The 25301-nt window shown below is 35.8% G+C and overlaps 1 protein-coding gene across 5 annotated transcripts in view; it reads right to left on the bottom strand.

Annotated features, from left to right (window-relative positions):
• Nucleotides 1-25301, bottom strand: part of LRBA (LPS responsive beige-like anchor protein) — a 409424-nt gene that overhangs the window by 369318 nt on the left and 14805 nt on the right. For all 5 annotated transcript variants that reach the window (XM_071807989.1, XM_071807991.1, XM_071807990.1 and 2 more), the window contains exons 2-3: nt 1508-1739; nt 1274-1374 (exon numbers count right to left, since the gene is read on the bottom strand). In XM_071807989.1, the coding sequence (XP_071664090.1) occupies nt 1274-1374; nt 1508-1739 (333 nt within the window). The remainder of the gene's footprint in view (nt 1-1273; nt 1375-1507; nt 1740-25301) is intronic.

The following is a 25301-nucleotide window of genomic DNA, read 5'->3' as shown; positions in this document are numbered from 1 at the left end:
GATAAACAGTGTTTCATGAATCTGAATTAAACTTGAGGAGGAAACACTGAGAACTGTTCAGATGTCTTCAGCACTATAGAATTCAACTAGGTAATCTGTGTTGTAGCCAAATACTTTGTATCTTTACAGCACTGCTGATTTTAAGATTTATGGAGCTGTGCAACTCCTTAGCAATGCAACTGTGGCATTTTTCTCTTCCTTTCCCCTATATTTAGTCCCTAATAAAGAAAGGAAATTAAATGCAAATAGCAGAGAGACAGGAAATGAGAAAGTTAATGTTACAGAGACAACTTTAATTCGTCTGTGCTTAAATATACTCTGTGTGTTCAATTATTAAGTTTAAACCCTAAATAGAATATTTTTATGTGAGCAATTTAAGACCTCCAAAGCTATTTAAGGGGTCTTTTAAAATTTGGTATATTGCTTGTGCATACTGGTTTTTATATTGAATACATTTTAAAAACTTATTTTAAGTCAATGAAGACACTGTGCTGGCTTTTCTCTACATTAGGCAGAGTATTTAGAGATAACAGAAGCTGAATTAAAATTCAAAGCAGGTAAAAAACAATTTTAAAAATAGTTCCCGATTCCACCAAAACAACAATTTTGTGTTAAAGAAAACTCATCTGCTGGCCTCTACATCATACCAAATTTTATTTCAGGGAAAGAAGTTCTCAACAGTAAACGGAGATCCTATTCTCCCCTTCTAGTTCACACAGGAACAGGGGAAACACATTACCATTTCTCAGCTGGAGCTTATTTCTTTCATTTCAATTTCTGCCACAAGTTCTCACTTCCCTAACTAGTTAATTTTATTCAGTCTTCAGGTAAAGAACAACACTGTGAAAACAAAAACACACTGAACTGCCTATGCAGACAATTTTTATTTATTTCTCTCGTCTGACTTCAAAAAAAAAAAAAAAAATTAATCCTTTTTCCTTTCATTTCCTATAACAGAAGCTACAAAATATAAAAATTTACATAAAAACACTTGGTTAGAGTCACCATATTATTCCCAGGTGTTCTAAAAGACCAATCCAGTCCACAGATCCAGGAGGACATCTAATTTTATCACTATTCTACTCTGTATTTCAGTTGCTTTCAAGTAAAAATATTCATTGATGTAATACTGGAAAGCATCCTGCATTTTTTGGTACATTTAGAATTTGTTTATCATAGAGACTATCAAACAGCCTTTAACTCGTGAACATTAGGAAAAATAAAAACATTTCAAAACATTATAAAATCGTTTCAGTTTTGTGTTTTCTTTTACCCATCTCCCTTTTTCTCCTTGAAGCTTGCTGAAGAATAACTTCAGCTCTCGAACTGTCAAGTTATAGCTAGCCAACACACCCAGCATATCCACCAAGAGATCTGAAAAGGAAAAGAACAACATAATTGCTTAATAAAATGCAATGACAGATTTCTATCCCTTAATTAATACATATTTCCATGAGATTTTACATAAAGGAACACAGTTTGAGTCACATACTAGGTGAAATCATACCTGCAATCATGTTGTCAGCTCTGTCAATCCTCTTGAGCACTTGTTCAACTAGCCCCACTTCTGTGCATGCTTGTAGATTGCGTATACTTTTCTTCAAGATTGCTGTAAACATGCTCCACACCTCAGCCTGACAGGTGACATCACACTTGTCCAGCAAGTCCACCATGCAGGTGATGCCCTCTACTTCTTGGATGATAAAGTTCATTTCCAAGTCAAACTGGCCTCCAACAAGCTTTCAGACAAAAGATTAAAAAAAACCTTAAGACAATTTTATCAAAGTACCATTTCACATTTAAAGTGATTCATTCTGCAAGAAGAAATCTATGAAAGACAAGCTAAAAAACCCATAACGAGGCAAATATCAGTATATCAAGTCCTATTATACCTCTGTTTCAAGATCTGTAACTTCAAAAAAGCTGCTTCTATGGTATAACCTACTATCAGAGAATTGCTGCAGAAGAATATTTGGGTATTTTAAGATACAGATGTCCTGAGCTGCCCCACAGGACCAAGTGAGTGTTCTGAGACAGGTGAGAGAGCCAAGTCAGCTAAGGTACCTTACATAGCCTGGAGTGGCCCTAAAAGCTTTCCTTTGCATGTGCTTAGCACTCCTCAAATAAGAGGGCAATTCTAGCCAAAAAAAGCTGATACACATCAGAAATATTGTAACTTATATACACATAAGAGTCATTCTTGAGATGCTGAATAAATCTGGTTAAGTATTAACTGCCAGTTTCACTAGTAGCCACAGGTACTAAAAGGAAGCAAAGGCTTGCTGTAATTGCATGAATGTGAAAGAGCAACACCATGAAGCCTTTGGCTGTGCTTTGGGTAAGACACTTAAAACCTGTAATATTTCAGGTCTCCTAGATGCAGGCTTTGTTTGAATGTACACCGAGTAACTAATCACATAACCGCCAAGGAGGTGGAGGCGGGAAGGAAATAACCTACTTTATTCTCATTTGTGTATTCAAAATAAAAATTCCAGTTCAAGGAAAGATGGATTGTACTAACCTAACTCCTCTACCTCAATTCCCATCTTCCACATTTTAAACTTCTCTTGGACTTTAGAACTGTATTAAACTTAAAAATGTGCCATTCTTTCCAAAACGCTGATTATGTATCAGCATACAAATAGAAATTCAGATAGCTTTGACTCAAATTATGAAAATGGACTCATGATCCAAAGTATTTCTGCTCATTCTCAGTTCTACAAGTTTTTCTAAAAGACACTATTTCTGTCCAACGCCATGTTCCTTTCACAGGTTTTGACCAGTAAGAGCTTCAGTACTGTCACTTGTTGGGAGTCATACCATGTCAAAACTGCCCCAAAATGCACATACTAACTTGTTTTCATATTAGCTCCAACAGCTTCTCTCCACAAGTCAGGATCTGAAGATAACCTTACCCAACAGAATGGAATATATGTTCTTCATTAACTACTGAAATTACCATACGTTTTCCTCAAGTGTCTAAATCTTGTCACTTTGAAGAAGCAATCTTTGGTCTTCTGGGCATAAATCAGTGACACCAGCCACCACAAGAAGCAGAGAAAGTTACTGCTTTTATGACAGAATAGACAATGTCTCATGGCAACTATTTCTAAACAGTAATTTACACTTTTCCATTTTCTCCACTCTTGGTCATGAAAAATAATTATGCAATTTAGTATCAGATGCTTCCTTAATATCTAGAGAACCTGCAGGAACTGAATGGAAAGACTTGAATTATATTCCCAGCTTCTCTATATCAACTCACGCTGTCAACTCAAACAAATCTATCAAATCATTATCATCCTCCAAGCCTCAGTTTTCCCCTTCCACAAGATGAAGCAGAGGGCTACCTTGAAAAAGCTCAGTAAGGTAAAATTCAAGGGATAACGCTGAGCAGAATGGAGTAATGTGGAATTATCACAAAACAAATGCAAAGAAAAAAGTACACCCTCCTTAAAAAAAAATTAACTAAACATTTGAAAACATAAAATACAGAACTAATATTACACTTTATTTTACACTAAATTTATCATCCTTTACAAAATGGAGGTATTCCTCAAGAAGCCTCCCCTCTTGCTCACCGTCAAGGTAAGAAACAAAGAAAATACTGCATTTCATGTACAGACAGAATAGCTGAAGGTTAAATTCTAGCCACAAAACACCTGCTAATTCTGAACAAGAAATTCAACTCTTCATGCATTTGGTTTTAACTAATCAGTCAACCATCAATTATCACACCAAAACCATATACGGTAACTAGAGGTGACCTTACCTTCACCCTATAGTCTACACCACCAATCTTTCATTTTTGGCTAGATACACCATTACCAGTAACCACCCATCCAGGAAGCTGTCAAATTAGGTTTCCAATCTAATCTGCAAACATACACATTTCAGCAAGTACCTTCTGGAAATACTATGCTCTGGTAGAAATAATTACTATTTTAACATTCCCTTTAAGGGGGACAAAAATTTTGACAGATAGAGCAATATACCGAAGGCACAGTGCAGCTGATGTACTATATATATGCATACCCATTAGATACACATAAGCACAGACACCCCCACAGTATGTCATATTAACCCTTTCTAATGGTGATTTGAAACTGATCAACCTTCAAAACACAAATTTGTTTCCAATGACAGGGATCATAATCCAGGTCCATGCACTGGTTAGTTATTATCTGAGCTGCAGTAATGGCTGTGCACAGCAAAATGTAATCTTCCCAAATGTCACAGTAAGTTATGAATATCTGAGCAGCTTAATGCACCTTACTAGCCATGAAGTGTGAGAATGTAATCTTATTACCTTTTTTATGGTTGTATTTTTTTGAATAATGTAGCCTTTGAACTGATGTATAGTCTTTCCTTGCACTTTAGCATGATTTGGTCTCCTATGACGCACAGTACATTTTTCAAAGTTCTCCAATTCAACGTATTTTAAGTCCTACACTGAGCTGCATAAACAATCTTTATAGCAACCTACAGGGTAGCATAACATTTTCTTTCTTCGGCATGTAGAATTAAGTATAAGCTTATAGGAATGGTTTTAAAGGGCAGTATTCAAAGTGTTCAAATATATCCTCACAAATTTTACATTTTGCCAGTTATATATACCTTTGAAAAATACATAAGCCAAAACAATAGTTCAGGCATTTTGGTAAAATGTTTCTACATTTAGTTGATAGAGAACAGGAAAATACTTTATCGCAGTTCTTAACTACACTTAGAGTGCGGGTTTTTTTTCTCTTAGAGAGTCAAACTAATGTGAAGCCACCGTAAGAGCTCTAATTCCAAGTATAAAATAGCACTGCATCACCTGAAAATCAAAACAAAAAGCCAATTTAAACATACGAAACCTCTCAATGAACATTTCACCTAACATAAAATGGGAGAAGTGATCCAAGACATAAGAGTTGGTGCACTCCTTTCTTGAGCAACTACCAAACCACAGTATACAGAAAACAGAACAAAGCGAAGCTCCGCTTTCCTGAAAGATCATGATCTAGATTATTAGTCTCATTTAAAGTCATTTCTCCCAGTGGCAGACAAAATATTTCAAAAGTTTGTAAGAAAATGTGAGGAAAAGATTTGGGAAGTATAAGAACTACAGTCTCTTTAGGGCAAGGATGTCACAAGATCACAAATGATCCCAAGCCAGTCAAATTCCCCGAAGGTACACAATAAACAGTAAAGGCAACACCGTGGTACACATCCTGGGTGTGATAAAAAGTTGGTTCTGATTTGGAAAGGCCCCTAAAGATCAGAAGAAAAAGATGAGGAAAAAGAATAACTCATACATACTAATTTGCAGGAATCCACTCTCTGCCCGCCACTTTTCCATGCAGTCTTTGCTACCACTAACACAACACTTGGAGGTGTGAACATATTAAAATATAAGTCCTAAGAGAAGATTTGGTAGGAAAACCTGTTGATAGTTTGGATAAGTACATCAAATAGTAACATTAGCACGAATGTCAAGTCAATGAAATCAGGACAAACAAGGCTCAGGCCCAGAGAGGTTATAGGGAGGTGAGAAAAGGACAGAGAAAGCCTGGATGTCAACCTTTTTGTCTTGCAACTGTATCAACCATAATGCAATCAGAAAAATTAGATGAAGCACAAAGAACTGTGAGAAGACCCACTTATGAAAGGCAGGGCCATAATATCGAGCAACATGCAGACATTTTAAAGCCATTTGCCAACTTAGTAGTAGCTCAAAATTTAAAGTAACATGAGATCACAAATACACAAGTGATCAGTGACTCTTCCACAGAAAGACTGACTTTACTCCACCCATCCAGCCTCTTCTGTAAGCACCTTCTTTAACCTTGCTCCAACTTTGGACTTGCCTTCTTCCATGTTTGAAAAACCCAAACAAACAAAACACACACACACAGACAAACAAAACAAAACAAACAAACAAAAAAAGACAAAGAGCAAACAGATATTTCTTGAGCAGAACACCACTAACATTTCCTGCTGGTTTCTCAGGCTGAAGTCATCAGTTTCCCCCCATCCAACACTACCCAACAGTGACACCACAAAAAAAGAGAATACTAACGGTACTCATCCCCTCTGCTTTCTAGGGAAAAAGGAGAGTAAGAAAAAAAAAAGTACACTTTCTTCTTAACTAGCTGTTTTCTCTCCTGTTGCCAAGTTCCTAACAAAGCCTACAGCTTCATTTACATGGCAGGTAAGAAAGGTCAGTTTTAAAGTAGTCATACAAATAGTGGCATTGCACAACAACATCACACCCACCCACTTCACCCTTGATGCTTTCACATGATTCTGTTCAATAGTGTTACTAATAATGATCAAAGCTGGATTATTCAGGAAAAATCATTCCCGTTGCTTTCCTTCCTAGGTATTTAACATGAATGTTCTGTATTAAATTTCTTCAGGTCTGTCTCTCATTTGGAAAGCTGCCTACAAGTAAATTTAACAAGCACTCATGAGGTGTTAGGAGTCTACTACTGCCACCTAATGTTGGATTTGAAACGGTTAGCCCGGCATTCCACATTTTTAATATAGTATCTCAGCACTGTATAATTCTCTTCCTCCACAAGGCAGCTTTATATCAGCAGCTTATACCTCATGCCCTGTCACAACAAAGAAGAAATATGTATCTCCAGGAAATAAAGACTGGATAAGATTTCAAATTAGCAGAAAAGTTTACATTTAAGTACTGGTTTATATATAATAAAACCAGATTTTATCCAACTTCACAATTGCTAACTACAGGAGGCATATATTTAACACAATTTACATAGGAAAGAGTAACAACCAGGTCTTATCCAGTTAATCTGAGACATAAACCAGTTCATTAAAACTTTTATTTAATAAGGCACCAAGCTACGTCTTTGTACCCATTAAAATGACTCTCTTAGTCGAAACAACAAACATTAAAAAAAGCACAATCCTTCTCCATGTAGGTACAACGCATCTGAAGCATCCTTACGGTGGTGACATTTACCCATAGGTTTCTCCTTCCCAACAGAATGGCAAGGGGTGGGGGAACAAAACAAACAAACCAAAAAACCACACCACCAGTTTTAAAAGATAACTATGTTGTAATCAATGACACCATATTTACCCTAGTAAACAATCTAATATTTTTACTCTGCTTGCAAGTCAAATTAGTTTACTACAACATTAGTCCAGTTCACAGTGTGTAGGTGCAGCCCGAGTGCAAAGAGAGCAATGTAGGAAACAATTAGCTGTACATAATGTTTTTAAACACTGGGGCAAGGGGGGCAGCACTATGACAGCACACAGACAAGTCCAATATTAGGAATTCTACCCTCATCCCAATCTTTACTGACCTATCAAGAGGTGGGACAACTGACAGAAAAAGGACCACCCAGAACATGACACAAAATAGGACTGTTAAGGGCCCAGGAAATCTGATACAGACCAAAGAGAGGATACACCCAGCAAACCTGTGGGCCTTTTGACAAGTTTGGCTACAACAGGTCTTTATCACTTTGGAGAAGAAAAGAAGAGACTGTGTAAAACTGATTCTCTACAGGCTTTTGCCTGAAGCACCACAGCGAGCACAGAGGTCTTTTGGTCCTGAGGAGGCTGTGCAACTGCAAGCTTTATTTCAAATCCCTGAGGAAACAAAGTGTATACTAAGCTGATTTTTTGAAAATCAAACAATTTCAAGACAAAACTGAATTTCAGCATACTTCAAATAGTGGCTAAAGGCATATGTAAAATAACTGGTGGTTTTCTGAGTTTAGCTTATACTACAGATCTTCATTGATATTAAAATAGATATAGATTCTATCTAAATCCAGAAGAAATTAATGTCTTTCCAGATTCTATATTAATAGCATTAAATTCTGCTTTTGTTTAAATTAACTTTTTTCAGTGTATCTTAACCTGTGATACCATTTAAGATATACAAGAAAGATAAAACTCCAGGAGATGGTTTAATAATATGCAAATTTGTAGCTCCATAGAGGAGATGAAGTATCTTAAATCTTTACATCACATCAGATTCATATCTGCATTGAAAGCAAATAAATCATTTAAACCATGATACAGAGAACCTTTTTAAATTTGCATTTATCCACAGTAAATACTGCCATGTTCTTTAATAGCTTGCTAGTGCAATCTTAGCAAACTAATGATTTATGGTTGTGACATTTTAAAAATCAGAAATCTGTCATTTTATGACAGCCAGTAGAAAGTCAGCTCGAGTTACAGTACTCTGGATTGAAACACAAATATGTGAAACACACAGAGCAAAGCACTGTACCACATTGTCCATTTCATTATCCCAGCACTTCCCTTCTTACCTACACTTCTAAAAGTTACCCAACATTTTCATTTGAATTTACAAGACTCTTTAAAAAAATAAAATAAAACAAAAACAACAACAACAAACGAACATGAAGCACCCCACATTTTTTCAGGATCCAGACACATGTAACTTTTCACCAAGTGCATAACTTTTTCTAGTCTGGAAATATCACGCATCAGCAAACAAAACCAATCTGCTGTACACTGAGAGAAATAGACTAACCAGCTGCACAGATCTGCACTCTGTCCTGGCTTAATCCTTCCCCTCAAGGAAGGAGCCCAAAGGAAATAATTTCTAATATGATATGAATCGCCAACAAGTCCAGAGTGAGGAACAAACCATACAGTCAGGATGACTTTACAGAAAATACCCTGCCTGACCCTACCTCCATCCATCAGGAGACTCACATTGTATGCCACAGACAGAAGCAAATTCATTCAGCCCATAGTCCAAATCAGAAACAAAAACAAAACCAACAACTACACAGCAGTAAAACCACACCCGAGCAAACATAATGGTAAGTGTACATACACTTAAAAATAAATGCCCACACAGAAGTTAGACAAGTAGGTTAAAATGAGCAAAGTAGATTGACTTCTACTGCCAGAGAACAAACACAATCCTCTCTTGCAACAAGTGAAAGAAAAAATATTCAAGTCTAAAAATACATTCAGATACTCCTAAAAAAATAAATCACTTATCTGAAACAGACTTTCTTGTCGTTACATTTTTTTTCTAATCTGCTAACTATAATAATAACAACAGCTAGTGCTTCTTTAAAGTTACTTAAAGATACAAGATTACCAAAAAAAATCTGTTTTCCTTCTAACTGGTGCGCAAAGACTGAAACAATGATTTAATAAGAAAACATTTTAAGACTCTTCCTTTAAACCTTTCGTTTTTGCAATTATTCATATAATTAATTATTGAATTTATTTCAATTTGACAAGGAATCACAGGTGTAGTAACCCCCTTCCAATTAGAAATTAGTACAAATAGTTACATGATTATTCTTATGTATACCACATATACTAAACAGGAATATTTCCAAAAATATATATACACCTACAACAGGTTACTAATGTACAGTAATATATTTGACCTTCTGAAAATTGCAGCTTCTTAAATTAATAAAACTCGTCAAAATTGTAAAGTACATAATTCTCAAAGTCTCCCAGTGCATCCAAAGCGAGGTACATGCACCCCAAGCGTACACAAGACAATCCTCTGGGGTGTGGAAAGAAAATATTTTTTGTATCATTAATAAATAGAACTAAAAATTAAAAATAGCTTTTATCTTTCACCCTTTTTAATTTCTATTTTCGTATGGTTTATAATGTGCACCATATTGATACATGCATATAATTTATCAATAAATAGTTATACATTTCTTGGGGGTGCACGCTCATTTTTTTTACTGATGGGGTGTGTAATCAAAAGTTTTTGAAGACCACTGCCTTAGATGATAGAGAACAGACAATATATCCTAGTATTTCTCTACAGAAACAACTGTCTGGTATTTTACAGTGGATTGAGGGGCGATGGAAAGGAAGCCAACACTATACAGAATCCAAAGTTTGCATTCTGAAAATCCTATACAAGCAATCTTTCACATAACTTTGTAACTTTTGACTTAAATTGGATGTCCACTTCATAATACTTGCAAAGTACGCTATTAAAAAATAGCATTAACCATGGAATTTTAGAGTAAAACAAGGTTATGAGTTTATTCTAGGAAACCTGTTTGAAAGTGTTTTGCAAGCTTGTAGAGACTAAAGGATAACACCTACAAGTAAGGGGAGAATTGTATAAGAATAGCAAAGAATGACCTTACAAGAGGACTAAAATGAAGCTCAAAAAGCCAAGAGAGAATACAAGATGAAGTTATCAGTTTACTTATAAAGCTCTGGCGGGTTTTATCAGATTTAGGAATCATAACGTTAAGTCTTTCCTCTCCGACTATAAGTTGCAGCCATCATATAGCACATGCTAGAAGCAAATGTGTGCCAGCTCCTCAACTGCCACATTTCATAGCTCAGCAGATTAACTGCAAAAAATGTCAGCACAGCTTAAGGCACCGGGTTACAAAGTCCAACAGAAACCAAGAACCAGCACATCTGTTGGTCATTTCTGACACTGCCTCGATCCAGAACAACTGGAAAACCCACACTTGCCTCCTCGGAATTGGCAGAGATTGCTGCCACAGCTGAAGCAGAGATGGTTAAGAGTTTGGATGTAAGAAATACTAAATGTCATCCTACAAGAAGGATAACACTCAGCTTTTCCTATTGCCAATTTTGATTTGCTATAGCTATGATCAACATGAGAAAACCATGCAGACAATCCTGGCTAGAAGAGTGCCCAGTATATGTAACAGCCCTTCATTTATTCTTACCAAGAAATTACTTACCTTTCACCTTCCAGTTCCACTCCCCTGCCCCTCCCAAATATGCCACTACATTGTTTATAGTTTATAAAACATATATTACTGGAAGTCAGTGTATTAAGTACATTAAAATAATAAGTATCTTAAAGAAGGAAGGCATGTGACTCAAGTGGTATATCAAAACGATTAAGAGACTAATTTTCTTACCAAACAGTAAATCTGTAAAACTTGAGTGAGCTCTAAGACCCAGTACCAGCACTGTTGCTCAGCTCCTCTTTTCGATCTAAGCCATATCCACACGCAAGAAGTCTTGCCAGCACATCCACACTGCTCACAAGGGCAATCCAACCTACTACAGTCACAAATATGCTCAGATGGCCTCCATCCACCTGAGCTTTTGTAACAAGAGTGCCAGTGCTAAACTGATTCTTCTAACTACACTACAAGAAAAAGTTGCCTTTGTGAGAACAGATACACCAGTAATGCCTCCGCTACTAGCACATTTTTTTCTTTTATTTATTTAAATTACCACAGCCATACTGAAAGCAAGGACACAAATGTGGGTTTGCTACTTACTGTTTGTTACAAGTGACTTACATTTCTGTTTGCAAATACTTTTTAAAGCATTTTTCTCTCCCTGATTTACCACAGCACTGTTTTCTGTTTGGCTGGAGTTTTTTTCCCCAGTGCAGAAGCTCCTACTATTACTCAAAGCCTCTGCCCTGCCTTGATTCGCATCTGTCCCTTTTCTCAGCATATAGGCAATGACTGAATGGAAATTGTCTCCAAGGTATAGTCACTACAGTAGACATTGGAGGGGAAAAGAAAAGAAAACAAAACAAAGATAAAAACCACACCAAAAAAAAACAACCAAACAAAAAAAAAACCACACACACACACCACACCAAGACAAAGACTACTAGTGTTGCATATACTATCACTATTCCCTACAAATATATCCTCTTGGTTTTCCACTTACATTGTCCCTGCTTTCCTCCCAGTATTTCTAATAAATTCCAGTTGTTCTTTTGATCACCCTGTATAGCAATTATTTTCCCCTTTCCACAGAAAACAATATAATTCTGACTTAGCTATGTATTTAGCTATACAACATCTGCCTATATGTTTAGCTAAGCAGCTCTACCCATCCAGTGCACACCATGGTTTCGCAATTCCTCGGAGAGAGCCACCTCCAACACAGGCTAGTCTGCAAACTGCTTACGCAACATGCCATATGCACAGAGGAGAATTATGTTATGGTCACACTCATTTTAACAGTTGAGCAGAGCTGCATTTGAAGTTAGACCCGAAAAGCCAAAAGCATCCTCAATTAATGCAATGGTAAACTAACCATTTAGCAACAACCAACTGTTAGACAAAAGGGTTTTGAATTACAGACTGAAATAAGCATTTAGCCAGTGAAGCCAGCATTTGCTAAGGCATGGCCTCTGATAGTCTTAAAATACTTTTTTAAACATCAAATTCAACCAATTTCTCAAAAACTCTGAGAAAAAAGCAGCACCAATGAAATTCTCGTTCCTTCATCATCAGTACTGTCATGTCATGTATTCAAACTTCTAAGGCAAAAAGGTTTGTTCTGAATTTACTACACCCATAAGGATTTATGACTTAGAAGGATGCTTAAACACCTTCCCTACACACAAATATGTGAATCAAAACTAAATTATTATCCATGAGTGATAATACACATAACCTGAAGAAAGCTACATTCAAATAACACCGGAGTATGTGAAATAGTGTTTCTTAAAACACTGTTTTCTCCATGAAAAATGTGACTAAGTGAACAACAAACCTTGCTTCAGTTAGACAGTGAAGGAAAGAACACCAGCCACTAGGAAAGGCTACTCAACACACAAAGAAAGTATCATTATAAAAGGAGAGGTTAATGTCATCAAAACAAAGAACAGTATAATCTTTTAGCAAAATCTTCTATTTCATTCCATATCCAAAATATTTTCCCTTTTTTCTTTAGTATTAACAGCCACTGTAGTCCTGCATAATTTATTTCAAATTCTGTCAGTAGTAAAAACCTACAATAAAAGAACAAGTAACCATCTTCCTAGTTTCTTAAAATTTGTCCGTCCTATAAAAATTACATTTATTTACTAAAATAGGTTTCAAAGCAAACACTTACTATAGTCATGGGTTCTGAGACTGAAAGGGTAAGTTCAGAACTCATAAATTAAAACATTTGGAAATGATAGAGCACTGCAATATTTTTCATCTAAAACAAATAGAAAAATATCTTCAGCTTATACATAAACCTTTTCATTTCAGTTCTAAACTTGGAGATTCAGTGAAGCCTCTAATAGAGGAGTTATTTTGTTTTCCTTCCTTGTACTGGTACATTTTATCTAGACATAAAAGTTTTGCAGAGCAACTTCAGCACTATGAAGAATCGCAGATGCACTCCTTCAACGTTTATCAAATCAAGGTCTTAGTAACAATATATTCTGTGGCCTTCCACACATGTAAATATTTACTTACAAAAGAAAGATATTTCCCAGCGCAACAACAGAAGTAATTACCACAAAAATCATGAGGCAAGAAACAAGTTTAAACTGTGGTCTCTTAGGTGTGAAGCCAAGGACTAGCACAAGTATCTCCATTAACTCACTGCAAATACCAGAATGTCTTGAAATTCATGAACACATGTGCCTTTAAGAGGACCAGAGGAAAGAAGGAAAACAAACAAAAAACACACCAACACACACCATACAAACACAAAACAGAGAACACAAGCCTTTAATCTTAAAGCTTTCTTTCCCTTTCAGTCTACACATTACCTTTTGTTCCCATTTAACAAAGCCAAAGGAGCATTAATTACTGTCTGCCCTAGTAAAAACACTGGTGTCTACCTACATACTCTTCTAAATAACTCAAGATACTTTTCCAAGTAGAAAGGCAACATCAAAATGGTAGCTGCAACTTCATTGTATTAAATTACCATTAGTTATACCAACTTTATCTAGACACTAAACTTAAGTGTTTTGGGGTTTTTTTGACAATCATTTAGACATATGGCACTGTTCCAAAACTCCAGAGTTGTTATAGCATGCACATTTCTGTGTAAGGCACATCCAAATCCACTAGGATTCTTTCACACTACACATTAGTCCAACTTAAAGTACATTTCTCTACTCCCCCTAATAGTGCAACAAAGTATACAGCTCACAGGAGCCGTAGTTTTTTCACTCCTCTGTTTCTGCACAGAAAATATATGCTGGGGGAAAGTCATTTGATCAGTACTATTTCTGTTGCAATTCTGGAATTAAGAAAATTCTTCCCAGAGCCAAGACAAATGCAAAAAGAAGCTTCCTGAAACTTACAATTCCACCTTTTTTTCCACCACTTTGGGAAGAAAACCCCAATTACAGGGGGGGAAACAATGTTGCTAACCGAAACTGATGCCATCATTGCCACATTTCCCGCTCATCACTGACTGAATTATGAACCTGTCCAAGAAAACAGCCCTGGTTTCCTGCCATAATACCCAGGAAACACCTGAAGACCCAACAGCTCTTGGACTCTTCAGCTCTGAAAGAGCTGCAACCCTTCTGAACTCCCAACCAGCTCCTCTGAAACCCACAATTCAGAACTGCGGATTGCCTGGGCTGGCACAAAATTATCAGTGGTAACCCTGTCAGGTTGTCATCACACACTTTCTCTAAATCGAAACATCTTTTTTTGTCAGAAAAGCCAATTCATCAATGGTTTGCTTTATTATAAGATTCCAAAGCAAAACAGTGAAAATAACACGAGAGGTTGTTGCATTATTTGAAGCTTAATTTCTATGCTGTAAAAGTGAAAGAATCCAGCGTCTCATCTCTAATACTACTGACAAAATTTAAAATACGTACAGCAGAAATCAGCTATTGCAGCAATCAATCTTTTTTCAAGCTACACAATATCCTGTTGTAGGGAGGTATTATCAAAAGTACTTGTTTTTACAAAGTAAGGATGGTTTAAGATGCTTAAAAAAACCAACCTACATCAAGCTTGAGAGATTCCACACACAAAATAAGCTGAAGTACAGCTATCCAGCTCTGCTACCAATGCTAGTTCTTTTGTACAAGTGATCAGCTCTAACTTTTATTTATGCAATTAAACTGCAATACAACAGCAACCTGAGTAACTGAAAAAAATAATCACTTTGTGCCATAAAGATTTAAAAGCGGAAATTAGCAAATTCCACGTAGTGTTCTCCCCCATCCCCACAATAACGGTAAGAAGCTTCATTCCATATCCAAATTCCTTTAAATTTTTAAGCAGAAGGTGTATGTGCCATTGTGTTTCAAACTTCTATTGCCAATACCAAGTTAGGTACATTTAATTACATATTCCCCTTCCTCTTTTTATAACATTCATCTTTTGACTTTCGTCATGTCTCGACACAGTGTTAATTTATTAATAGTAAATAAGAGAATTTAAAGGAGATATCAACAGATTATTAGTGGAGTGTCATGTGGTCAAATCCACAGAGACGTTTTTGGTCTTGTTTTGTTTTTAAATACTGATTAAAAAATACTGTACCAGCAAGGAGGAATACAAATTGCAGAAAATAAGTTTGAAGAAGAAAACATGAACCTGATTCATTTGCACACTGTTTGAGATGTAGGGAAAACCACAAGTTCTTTAAATAGGTTTTCTTAAAAAAGAGTCAGTTTAATTTATATAGATGACATAATCAGGATGTAGTACATGAACAATTGATACTACCAGCGCACTATGAACCTCTTTATACCCACATTTGTTTTCCCCTGTTATAAGAATTTATTCACAGTTTATCAGAAAAATATTTTTGGACTCTAAAAAGCACATTTGCTCCTATTTCATATATTTCTTAGAAGTCACAGTTACTCATGTCGCTTAACATCATGTATTTTAAACAGTCAGAAAATTCTGCCATTTGAGTTAAACTGATGAAAAACGTTATTTAATTGGTAGTGAAAGAGCTCCAATCACTTATTCCACACCTGCTTAACTTGATCCCTCCAAAAACTAGACAGGTTTGAAATCAAACCCGTAGATCAGATGTCTTCTCTAATTCTCAAAAAAAGAATTAATGCTGACAGATGAGTACAGGCATAGTGGTTGGAATAGCAAGTTAGCTGCTGTTTCGAAGAGTAACAAAACATTAAATTTCAGGACACTGCCTTCAAAAATTAGTTACTTTTAGTAATGTAATAATTCATTTTAAGTAGCTGATTAAGAAAAATCTTCTGTTGTAACTAGGATAACATGGTTTCACAAGTGGCAAACAGGATGGGACTGTTTAAAACCTACTTTCATCTCAACCACAACATAACATGTATTTTTTTCTTTCAAATGTTTGAATCAGAGAAAAAAGTAGTTTGCAGCATAAAGCAAAACCCACGCAGGTAATTCAGTAGTCATTTCAGTCCCTAGCAGTTATCTTAATGTACAATAAACAGAAAATGCAAATTAGGTATTCACAATCCCACAAAATATAAGACTTTGTCTTAAGTTTTATCCTTAGCAAATTTAAAACTTCTAGTGTCAGTTCAGTATTGATTACAGACCCAAAAGTTCATATACAAGCATTTTCTTAATTGTGAAACAAACAAGCATTGATGCAAGCAATCCTGTGTAAGCAGTGTTGCATTCTAAGTTGTGTAGTATTCCAAGCCATAAAACATTTATTTCCCCAGAAATACAATTACTGTCTTTCTAGAAGTGTTATATATTGCAAGACCTCTGGCTTTCTCTACACTCTCCTATGAAAATGAAAATACTGATTCCTGGGGAACTGCACTTCATTCTCTGCAAACATACTTTATTGAAATTGTTCAAGAGATTTGTACTTATCAAGAAATAGCATCTGATGGGAGATGAGTTTGGTTGTTCTGCGCTATGAAATAAAAATACTTTTTGGAATAAAAACAATTATTGTAATAGTCATTTTTAACAATGTCAAAGTTGTTTATCTTCAAAATTTGTGGGTTTACCATATGAATTGTAGGCCCACGTTGTCTTCACTCCTACTGGCCCTACTTCTAGCTGACCTGTCTTTTTCTGACACCAATACAATAATCTCCAGAATTTCTTTTGTAGTCTGTTTTGACTCATTCCATAATCAGCAACTTCCCTGAAGCCATGCAGCATTACTTCAAGTTAAATGAAACATTGCAAAACATAATATTTCAATTTAGTTTTCCCTAACAAAAATTTAATCAGAAATTTTCTAAACTTCCTTTCATAGGACTTTTTTTCCTCCACTTGAAATTGTCTGACCTAGAACTGGCACAGCTTGCCACAAACAAAAGCTAAAGTACTTACATAAAGTTGTTTGGTTTGGGGTTTGGTTTTGTTTTGGTTTTTTTTAAGAATTAGAAGTATAATGATATACAAGACTGAAGAGCTGGTAGACAGGAAAACTTGTCAAGAAGTGAAGGAGAAGACAAAATCAAGTCTGAAGACACAAAGAAAAAGGCATTATATTTAAAGGGAGAACAAATCAAATAAGAATTAGACTTTCATCTCAGTGAAACAATATGTTGAGAAGAATAAATGTGAAAGCAAACTCCCTAGGTTCCTCGGAGAGAAGGAAGGTGTGCAGGACACAAAAGGGTTTCAGGGAGCAATGCCGGAGTCAGAAGAGCAGAAATTAAGACTGTTCCTATGGAGAGTTATCTTCTGTTTGTACCTCTCCCTGGCTTCCTCTTCGTCATACACTGGTACTTACTACTCATAGCTTCAATCAGTTTTTCCATACATGTTCTTACAGCAGTAGTCTCCTTTTATAGGCCGGTTTGATCAGTGCCAAGTAAGATTGAAAAAATATTTCTTCTTACCCCTCCTTTTCTTCCTTAAATCATATCTAATCTTCAAACACCACTCATTCACATGCATTATAATCTCAATACAGATCATTTCAGCATCGATAAACAAATAATAAAGCTGCTTCTTTCACCATCAGCATTATCACCAAGTTGAAAATAGTCAGAAAGACCTCCTTGCTCACCTCTCCCAGCCTCCAGTAATTACTATGCAATGCATTGTCTTGGACTGTAATTTCGCATCATTCTAAACTCTTTGTCCTGGCCATTTCAGCATACCCAGAATATATGCAAATCCTTCTGTTCCAGGTGAAGTTAAACATTCCAAAATGATACCTTTTAATCCCATTTTTCCAAAGGAAATTCTGCCAGAACCCCCCCCTTTTTTTTCCCCCATTAAAAAAGAAAAAAAAAAAAAGGAAGAAAACCTAATTTTGAGTTGGTACTTGTGTTTAGTTTCCTCCAAGTACAATGCTGCATCCACTTCTGATTTTGACTCCATTTTCTGCCAAGGTGCTTTTCTCAAGCACTTTAATATCTTCTGTTCTATGCTGTCCTAATACTGCTTTCAGCAGTCAGTGACAGAACAGAACATACAAGCAATCATAAGCTGAGATTCTCATTTGGTCAAAGCTATAATGATGGTGGGGAGGGAAGTCTACAAAACACACAAAAGAAACATTGTTCATAGCGACATTCACAGAATTTGGAAGGCAAAAGAAGCTTCAAGAAGAAACAGATTTTCCCTGTGCTCTTGGTCTGATCTAATTGCAACAGCCTGTACAAAGACAATCTTTGTACACAGTAAATCTCTGGATATCTCTGCTAGATAAAATCATCAAGTTTAAATCTGTCCTCATTTTCAGAAGTCTGTAATCTCTACTAGTAATACTCCGCAGATACTTTATTTATGAGTTGTCTTAGTTCAGCCAACTACAACAGTGGTGCTAGCTACTTCATTCAACCAACTCTTGTTTTCACACCCATTTATCAATATTGGTAGCTCCTTCGTTGGGTGTTCAGCTATGTCAGTTGTGTCCTCTGCCAGATCTCCCCCATGCTCCCCCAGACCATTCAGTTTACTACACTCCAAAAACAAGAAAGAACAGTCTGAAACAGAACATAAAATAACACATCTGGCTTTACTGTGCTGCGGCCCACTATTTCTGTAACCTTACTTCAGAAAGACATTTACTCTAATCTCTTCCTCTTATTTTGCTTTTCTCCCCATCTTGCGTCTAAAATTACGCTGTGCACACTTGAAAAACAACACCAGAGCTTCTAACACTGTGATTCTAGCTCACAAGAAGGAATATCCTCCCTGCCTTAGTTAAAAAGAGTTCAATATTTCTCCCAAGGCCCATGGTTCTGTGTTGCTTGTTATATGCTGTATGCACAAATCAGGTGGAAAACATAAACAAATCAAACTAATGAAAATCCCACCGAAAGAAACTACTGAACAGAACACACCAATGTGGATTAGCAGCAGAATGCTTTCTATAAAGAAAACTTCCATAGATCTTTGAGAAAAGCAGAAGGAAATAAAGCAGCACAAATAGGATATATGTCTAAAATAATTTTTATCCTTTTTTTATTTAGAAAACTCATTTTTAAGAAACAAAAATTAAGTGGTGATCTATAATTTGTGTAAATTAGCATCAAATAAATCTTCCCAAAGATGAGCAGGGATATCAAGACTGTTTTCAAAGCACACTTAAAAATTGTATAGTATGTGTATTAATTCAAGATACTGTCAGTTGGTTTTTTGTTCTCTTTCTTAGACACACAGCAATGCTAACCACTGCATTCTTACTTATACAGCAGAGATCTGCTGCTGCACAAAAACAAGACTGATGAGCACCATCTCATGGGCATCTCAGGTAACAGATTTTGAATATAAAATAGAACTTTGTGAAGTCTTCAGTATATGGATGTGTCTTCCAAAATAAAGACATTGAAATTGAATGACACACAAGCATAATTTCAAAGTTTCAGATACTTAGATGTGTAAATACATGGTAAGTTAAGGACTTTTCTAAAAATCAGTCACTGCACATACATCTGACAGGAACTTTGTCACATCCACACAGAAAGAATTTTAGAAGTATTTAGACACCCAAAATAAGCATTTAGAAGTAGTTATGTTCATACAAATAAACCCCCCAGCCTGAAGAATCCACTGTCTTGCATAGGGAGTCTAAAACAAGTGTTTAAAAATAGGATGAGAACAGTACCCACAGAACTCTTTTTTTCTCTTTTAAGACCTCATGTAGTTGAACAAATAATTTTAAAAACACGACTGCATACTTCTTTTCAACTTCACCGTACTCTAACAGGTTGTTTACATTTGTTCCTGTAGATCCTAGGATGACTAAAACACAACTTCTTAGAAACAGTCTTATGCACCACATTACTTAGAATACTTGAAATCTGACAATACAGTTCCTCTGTGACCTGAAATTTTACCCAGTAATACTAATACCTCCAAGAGAACATCCCTATTCACTTGTCTACTGGTTCAGGTTACAAAGACCCTCCTGTTGTAGCACATATATTTTGTTCTTTCTTCAGTTAATCAAAAAGTTTAATACTGTAAACTTGCATTTACCAAATATTGGGATCAGTAAAACAAAACCAAATATATTAACCTTGTTAAGCACATTTATGATAGCTAAAAGTTTGGTCATTATGGTTTCTGTAAGATTTATTGGTAAAACATCTTGTAACAGTCACAGTCAAACTGGTTTTACTCCTTTGAGCACTAGTTTTCACCAGCCCTACACATCAAATGAAACTTTGATTATTGTTTTTTGTTTATTGGCTATGACTAGCAAACAACAAACAAAACAAACAAAATATTAATCACAGCATTTTAAGCATCACTGTGGAAATGAAATTAGAGTGAATGCATATTCTCTTAGCACATACGAGGCTGCTCCTGGCAAAGCACGCCACGACAAAAACTAGATCATTATTTCTTTATTTTTTCAAAGATATAAAGCACCATCGTGTCCCTCCCTGCCCTGAACACAATCTAATCTAGCTCTGGGAAAAGCATTAATTAGAACAGCATGGTCTGCAAGTAGAAGAGAAGGCCACATCTCTCCAGCCAGGCACTGTATTGTGTCACTTGTCTGCACCACCTTTGCAATCATTTCACAGCAGCGGAGGGTCAAAGCAGATCTAATATTTCAGATGCAGATCAGAATGACTCCATGTAATCCTGCTGAGCAAACCCTGCAACGTTTCCTTGGCTTCCTTCCAAAACTCACTACAGTGATCTCTATGCACAGCCTTCGCCAGACTGAAGCTCAGCCAACTCCCATTCACTATATATTACTAAATTAGCCAGTCCAGATCCTCTGAAAATGATACGAAGGAGGATAATGCGTTATAAATTCCTGTACCAAATTTGTCACCACATCATTCTCTGTGAAACTATCAGGATCAAAACAGATGCCTTTTCCCAAATTCACTTTGACCAGGACAAGTGTTTAAACTCTCAATCAGTTGAAATAATTATCTTAGTTATGACAGTAGCCAAGATATAGCAACCCACCTGCAGAAATTCACCTCAAAAAAACTACATTGGGTCATCAACCCTACTTATCAACAAGGGTTAAGTGCCTGGCAACAAATATTTCAGCTTCATCCCGAGATTCACATCTCATAAAAAAGTTAACAGTAGGGCAAGACATATTTTGTATGAAGAGCATAATTATCACAACCAAGACACTTTACAACATCTGTCTGCTCCTGATCCAGTCAGGTCCGTATCAGTTCAAATGTTATATCACCCAGGTTTCCTGGCAAAAATGAAAGATTACTGTAAGGCCAAACACACAAATTAAAGTTCCGTTCACTGTATCCAGCTAATTCTAACATCTTTGTTTGCAATCAAAGTTGATGCAATATTTTTTGTATTATTTCGCAAAACCTCAAAAGTCTAACAAAATAATACACTGGGTTTAAAAAGCAAAATTTAGTTAGTCTACAAGGTTGAGCTGCACTCCGTAAGACTCAATGGCACTTGAATTAGTAGTACATTTCCAAAATCTTCAGAAATCCAGCATTAAGAAAAAAGAAAACACAAACACCCTGCAACTGTTTCTGATAAGAGGTGTTAAGTTTTTGTATTGTTAACTTACTGTCACTCAAACCTAAATGACTGTGTGCTTATTGGCAATTGTTCTAAGCTGTCTCCCAATCTGCTTTATGAAAATTTATTATTTACACTTAGTCTGTAGACTAACTACATAAAATACTAGTTGGCCTTATAGATAACGTTATGCGGAAGGTCCCATTAGCAGATTGATTGCTTGACCTTATAATCTATACTTGACAGTCTTTCAAGTAAAGCTTTTATTGGCAACTGTAAATTTTTAAACACTATTCCAAGTTAAGCCTTTCACTATCTGAATTTTAAGAAGACTGTTGCTCTTCTCTCAAACACTTGTGTCTTGGGTTTTAGCACTTTACATATTTGACTGGTCAACTATTAAAACACACCACTTCCTGCCTCATATCTTTTTATTTCAACCACCACGATTATGTCACAAAATATTAATACTATGCTTCTAACTTGTACCATGCTGCTTCAATGGAAATCTAGTAACTGGTTTTGTGATACAATATCATAGTTCTCTTACACTTCTATGTACCATAAATAAAAAAATCCATAAGCATGCCTATAGACAGTATATGTGTGCAACACTAGAGAAAAAAAGACTGGCATCATATGCAAGAATAGTATTTTATAGAAGACCAAAAACTGAGACATGAATCAAAAGGACTAGAAAAACAGAACTGAGGTGACACTTCAGAAAAATGTAAAGAAACAAATCTGTGAGTGAACAATAAAAAAAATATACACAGAAGAGGTGAGAGGAACAGGAAGCCCAGCAATAACTCATGCAAAATTATCTAAGCAGAGAAATAGACATCAAAAGTATACAGCTCTGCATTCCTACATCTTTACAATGTAGCCTTCTCAAACTGAATTACAGGCTTTCGCTAACAAGGCAAGCTTAAACAAAAAGCTAAAAAATACCCACAAAACAAACTATATAAGTCTTTATCTTAAATTCATAAAGTTTGAAAATAAATACTTCCAAGTGTAAATTGGTTTGACTTATTGTGCACTAAGCACATTACAGATAGCGTTTATACACTCCACTGCAATCCTAACTCAAGCTGTTCTCTAAATGTAAACATCCCTATTGTGTTTTCCAGATTTAGTTAATATAAAACCTCTCATGTCCTCCTACTGGCATTACAGGTGAGCATACAATTTGTATTACAGAACACTTCACTTTTTGTAACTGCAAAATGAAGCAAGAAATACAAATATAGTTTTTGGCATAACCACCACATTATTTCAGCTCTGTCAACTGCTAAATGAAAAACAGCAAGGAAAAAACCCTGCCTTTATTTACTCAAACACTTGCAGTAAGTGCAACAAGGTCTTGAAAATCCAATTGAAACTTATAAACCCAAAATTTTCTGCAACACCCTTACAATGTTTGGAAAGTAAGGTATTTTCTGCCTAGCAAAGTCTCCATTTTCATTCTAAAATTTATGATATAGCTGACACTCCTAATTACTATTTATTTAAGACTGAACTATGCAGTGTGAGTGAAGCAGATTAGTATTTTATCCACAATAAGCCCTCTTCAAGGGAGTAAGTCTAAGGAGGCACGCGGTTGCCTCATGTATGACTATTTTGGCCATACAATTGTAGTGTTTTTATTTTATACGTTGACATCACTACTTGAGCATGTTTATATCGTAAAATTGTAGCATTACACACTTACTTTCAAAAATTCAGGTTGGTTTTGCTTTGGTTTTAACACACGTAAACTGAAACACTGAAGAAAGTCATCCCATTTCCAACATTGGGGAAATATGACAGTGGATGGAAGATGAGAGGAAAAATAAAAAGAAATCTCTACAGCCTTTTCTTTCAAGAGAATTATTTTTAATATCTATTTTCTTCAAGTATAATTTTCAAAAGGAGTGGAATTGTCTGTTTTCTGTTTATTATCGCACTTTTTCTCACAAAGCATTCAGCACAGAATACAACACTCCCTTAAGAAACAGTTCTTATTTCAAGATGAACCCAAAATTCATTTCATCCTTGTTGCCATTCACTCATTTTCTTTCATGTGCAGTGCTGTTTTGGGCAGAACTTCTACCTCAACACAGCCGGTCAATCACAGATCTGGAATACGAAAGGCTATTGTGATACAAATAAAGACACAATTATTCATAATTTTAAAAGTACTTCAATATAAAAATTTAAATGCTCTTCTTCCCTTCCTCACGCAAATTTTGAGTCAAGAGACACAAAAGGGACTTGTGGAACACATTTATCTTCAGCACAGTCACATCCTAATTTAACATTTAAGGAAACGTTCAGGAAGGAAAGTAAAAGTTATAGAAAGAAGAAATTCAAGTTACACTTATTTGTAGCCTTATCCAAGTATAAAGTCATACTATGACAAGCTACTATCAGTTTCTTACATTTGTACAACGCAATTTACAGACAAGCCAGAAAACTGCTTTCAGCATCTAGAAAAATACTAACAAATAAGTATTTGACTGTAACACTGACAAAAGAATATTAATAACTATTCTATTCCAGTGAATCCGATCAGCTCAGAGGTCTCTTTTTTATCAAGGGAAACAAAGCTTTATGAAGAAATCAAAATTACTTTAAATGTAATTGCCAATCTACTCCATTACTGAATCACAAGGATCTTGCTGAATGTCACCACCCTTCAAACTCAAAAGGTCACATTAAGCAAGGTTCTCTTTTTGTTTTAAACATTTCCCATTAAGACAACTAACTAGAGAGCTGAGTGCTATATTATTCACCTAGTTTCTTAAATAGTCTGTGTGTTGCTTGCAAAACTTTGGAGCTAATTAAGCAGTTTAACTGTGGAGACTGATAAAACTCCCGATGCCCCTGGAGTAAAGAACAATCATCACAGCAGTTCTCTCGCCTTCTGTAGGTGGGCACTCCTGGCAAAGAGGAGAGGCTGCAGCAAAGGAGAGCTAAAGCAACAACACAGCTCTTTACTGAGCAGAAAATACAGATAAAATAGACAGTAACAACGTTCTCTCAGAGAAAACTTACCAGTGGCAATCACTTCAGTGCCACCATTGTTCTGCACTGAGAACCAAAGAGGAAAGCAGAAGGTTATGGAAAATAAAGCTACAGATAAAAACCCCTCTCCATGCAAGTCTTGAATTCCTAAAATATTACCTACTCATTTGCTCAGCGAGCAGTTTTAATTTAACTGTGTTTATCCTCCACATCTATTATACTATAACTGTGTTACACACGGCACTACAGATGGTGCTAAATGACTCTAGGTAATCAGAAGAATGCTCTTGTGAGATAACAACATTTAGGAAGTGATAAAATTAGATTCCTTTTTCTTGTTATGTTCCAGTACCACTTCTCACTGTGTTTAATACAAAAGTGATTTCAGATTTACAGAGCAGTAGAACCCCAAAGTATGTGAAGTCAGTCATATAAAAAACAATAAAAGACTGTTAATAAACTGGGAGATGCATCCATTCAAGGGAGAATTTTAAAGAGTTTGATGAGGAGACAGGAGTAAATTTATCTGCTTACACATCCTATTACTCAAAAAATTAATAATAGTTTTTATTCATGCTGCATAAGACTGTCATATTTATGAAACAATCCAATTTACATATTTCAACATTTAACATACATTGGGTCTATGATTCACCCTACTAGCATTAGTTCTTT

Source organism: Patagioenas fasciata, chromosome 4 (assembly GCF_037038585.1).
Source record: "Patagioenas fasciata isolate bPatFas1 chromosome 4, bPatFas1.hap1, whole genome shotgun sequence".
Lineage (NCBI taxonomy): Eukaryota > Metazoa > Chordata > Aves > Columbiformes > Columbidae > Patagioenas > Patagioenas fasciata.
This window is presented reverse-complemented; position numbering and strand designations above follow the sequence as displayed.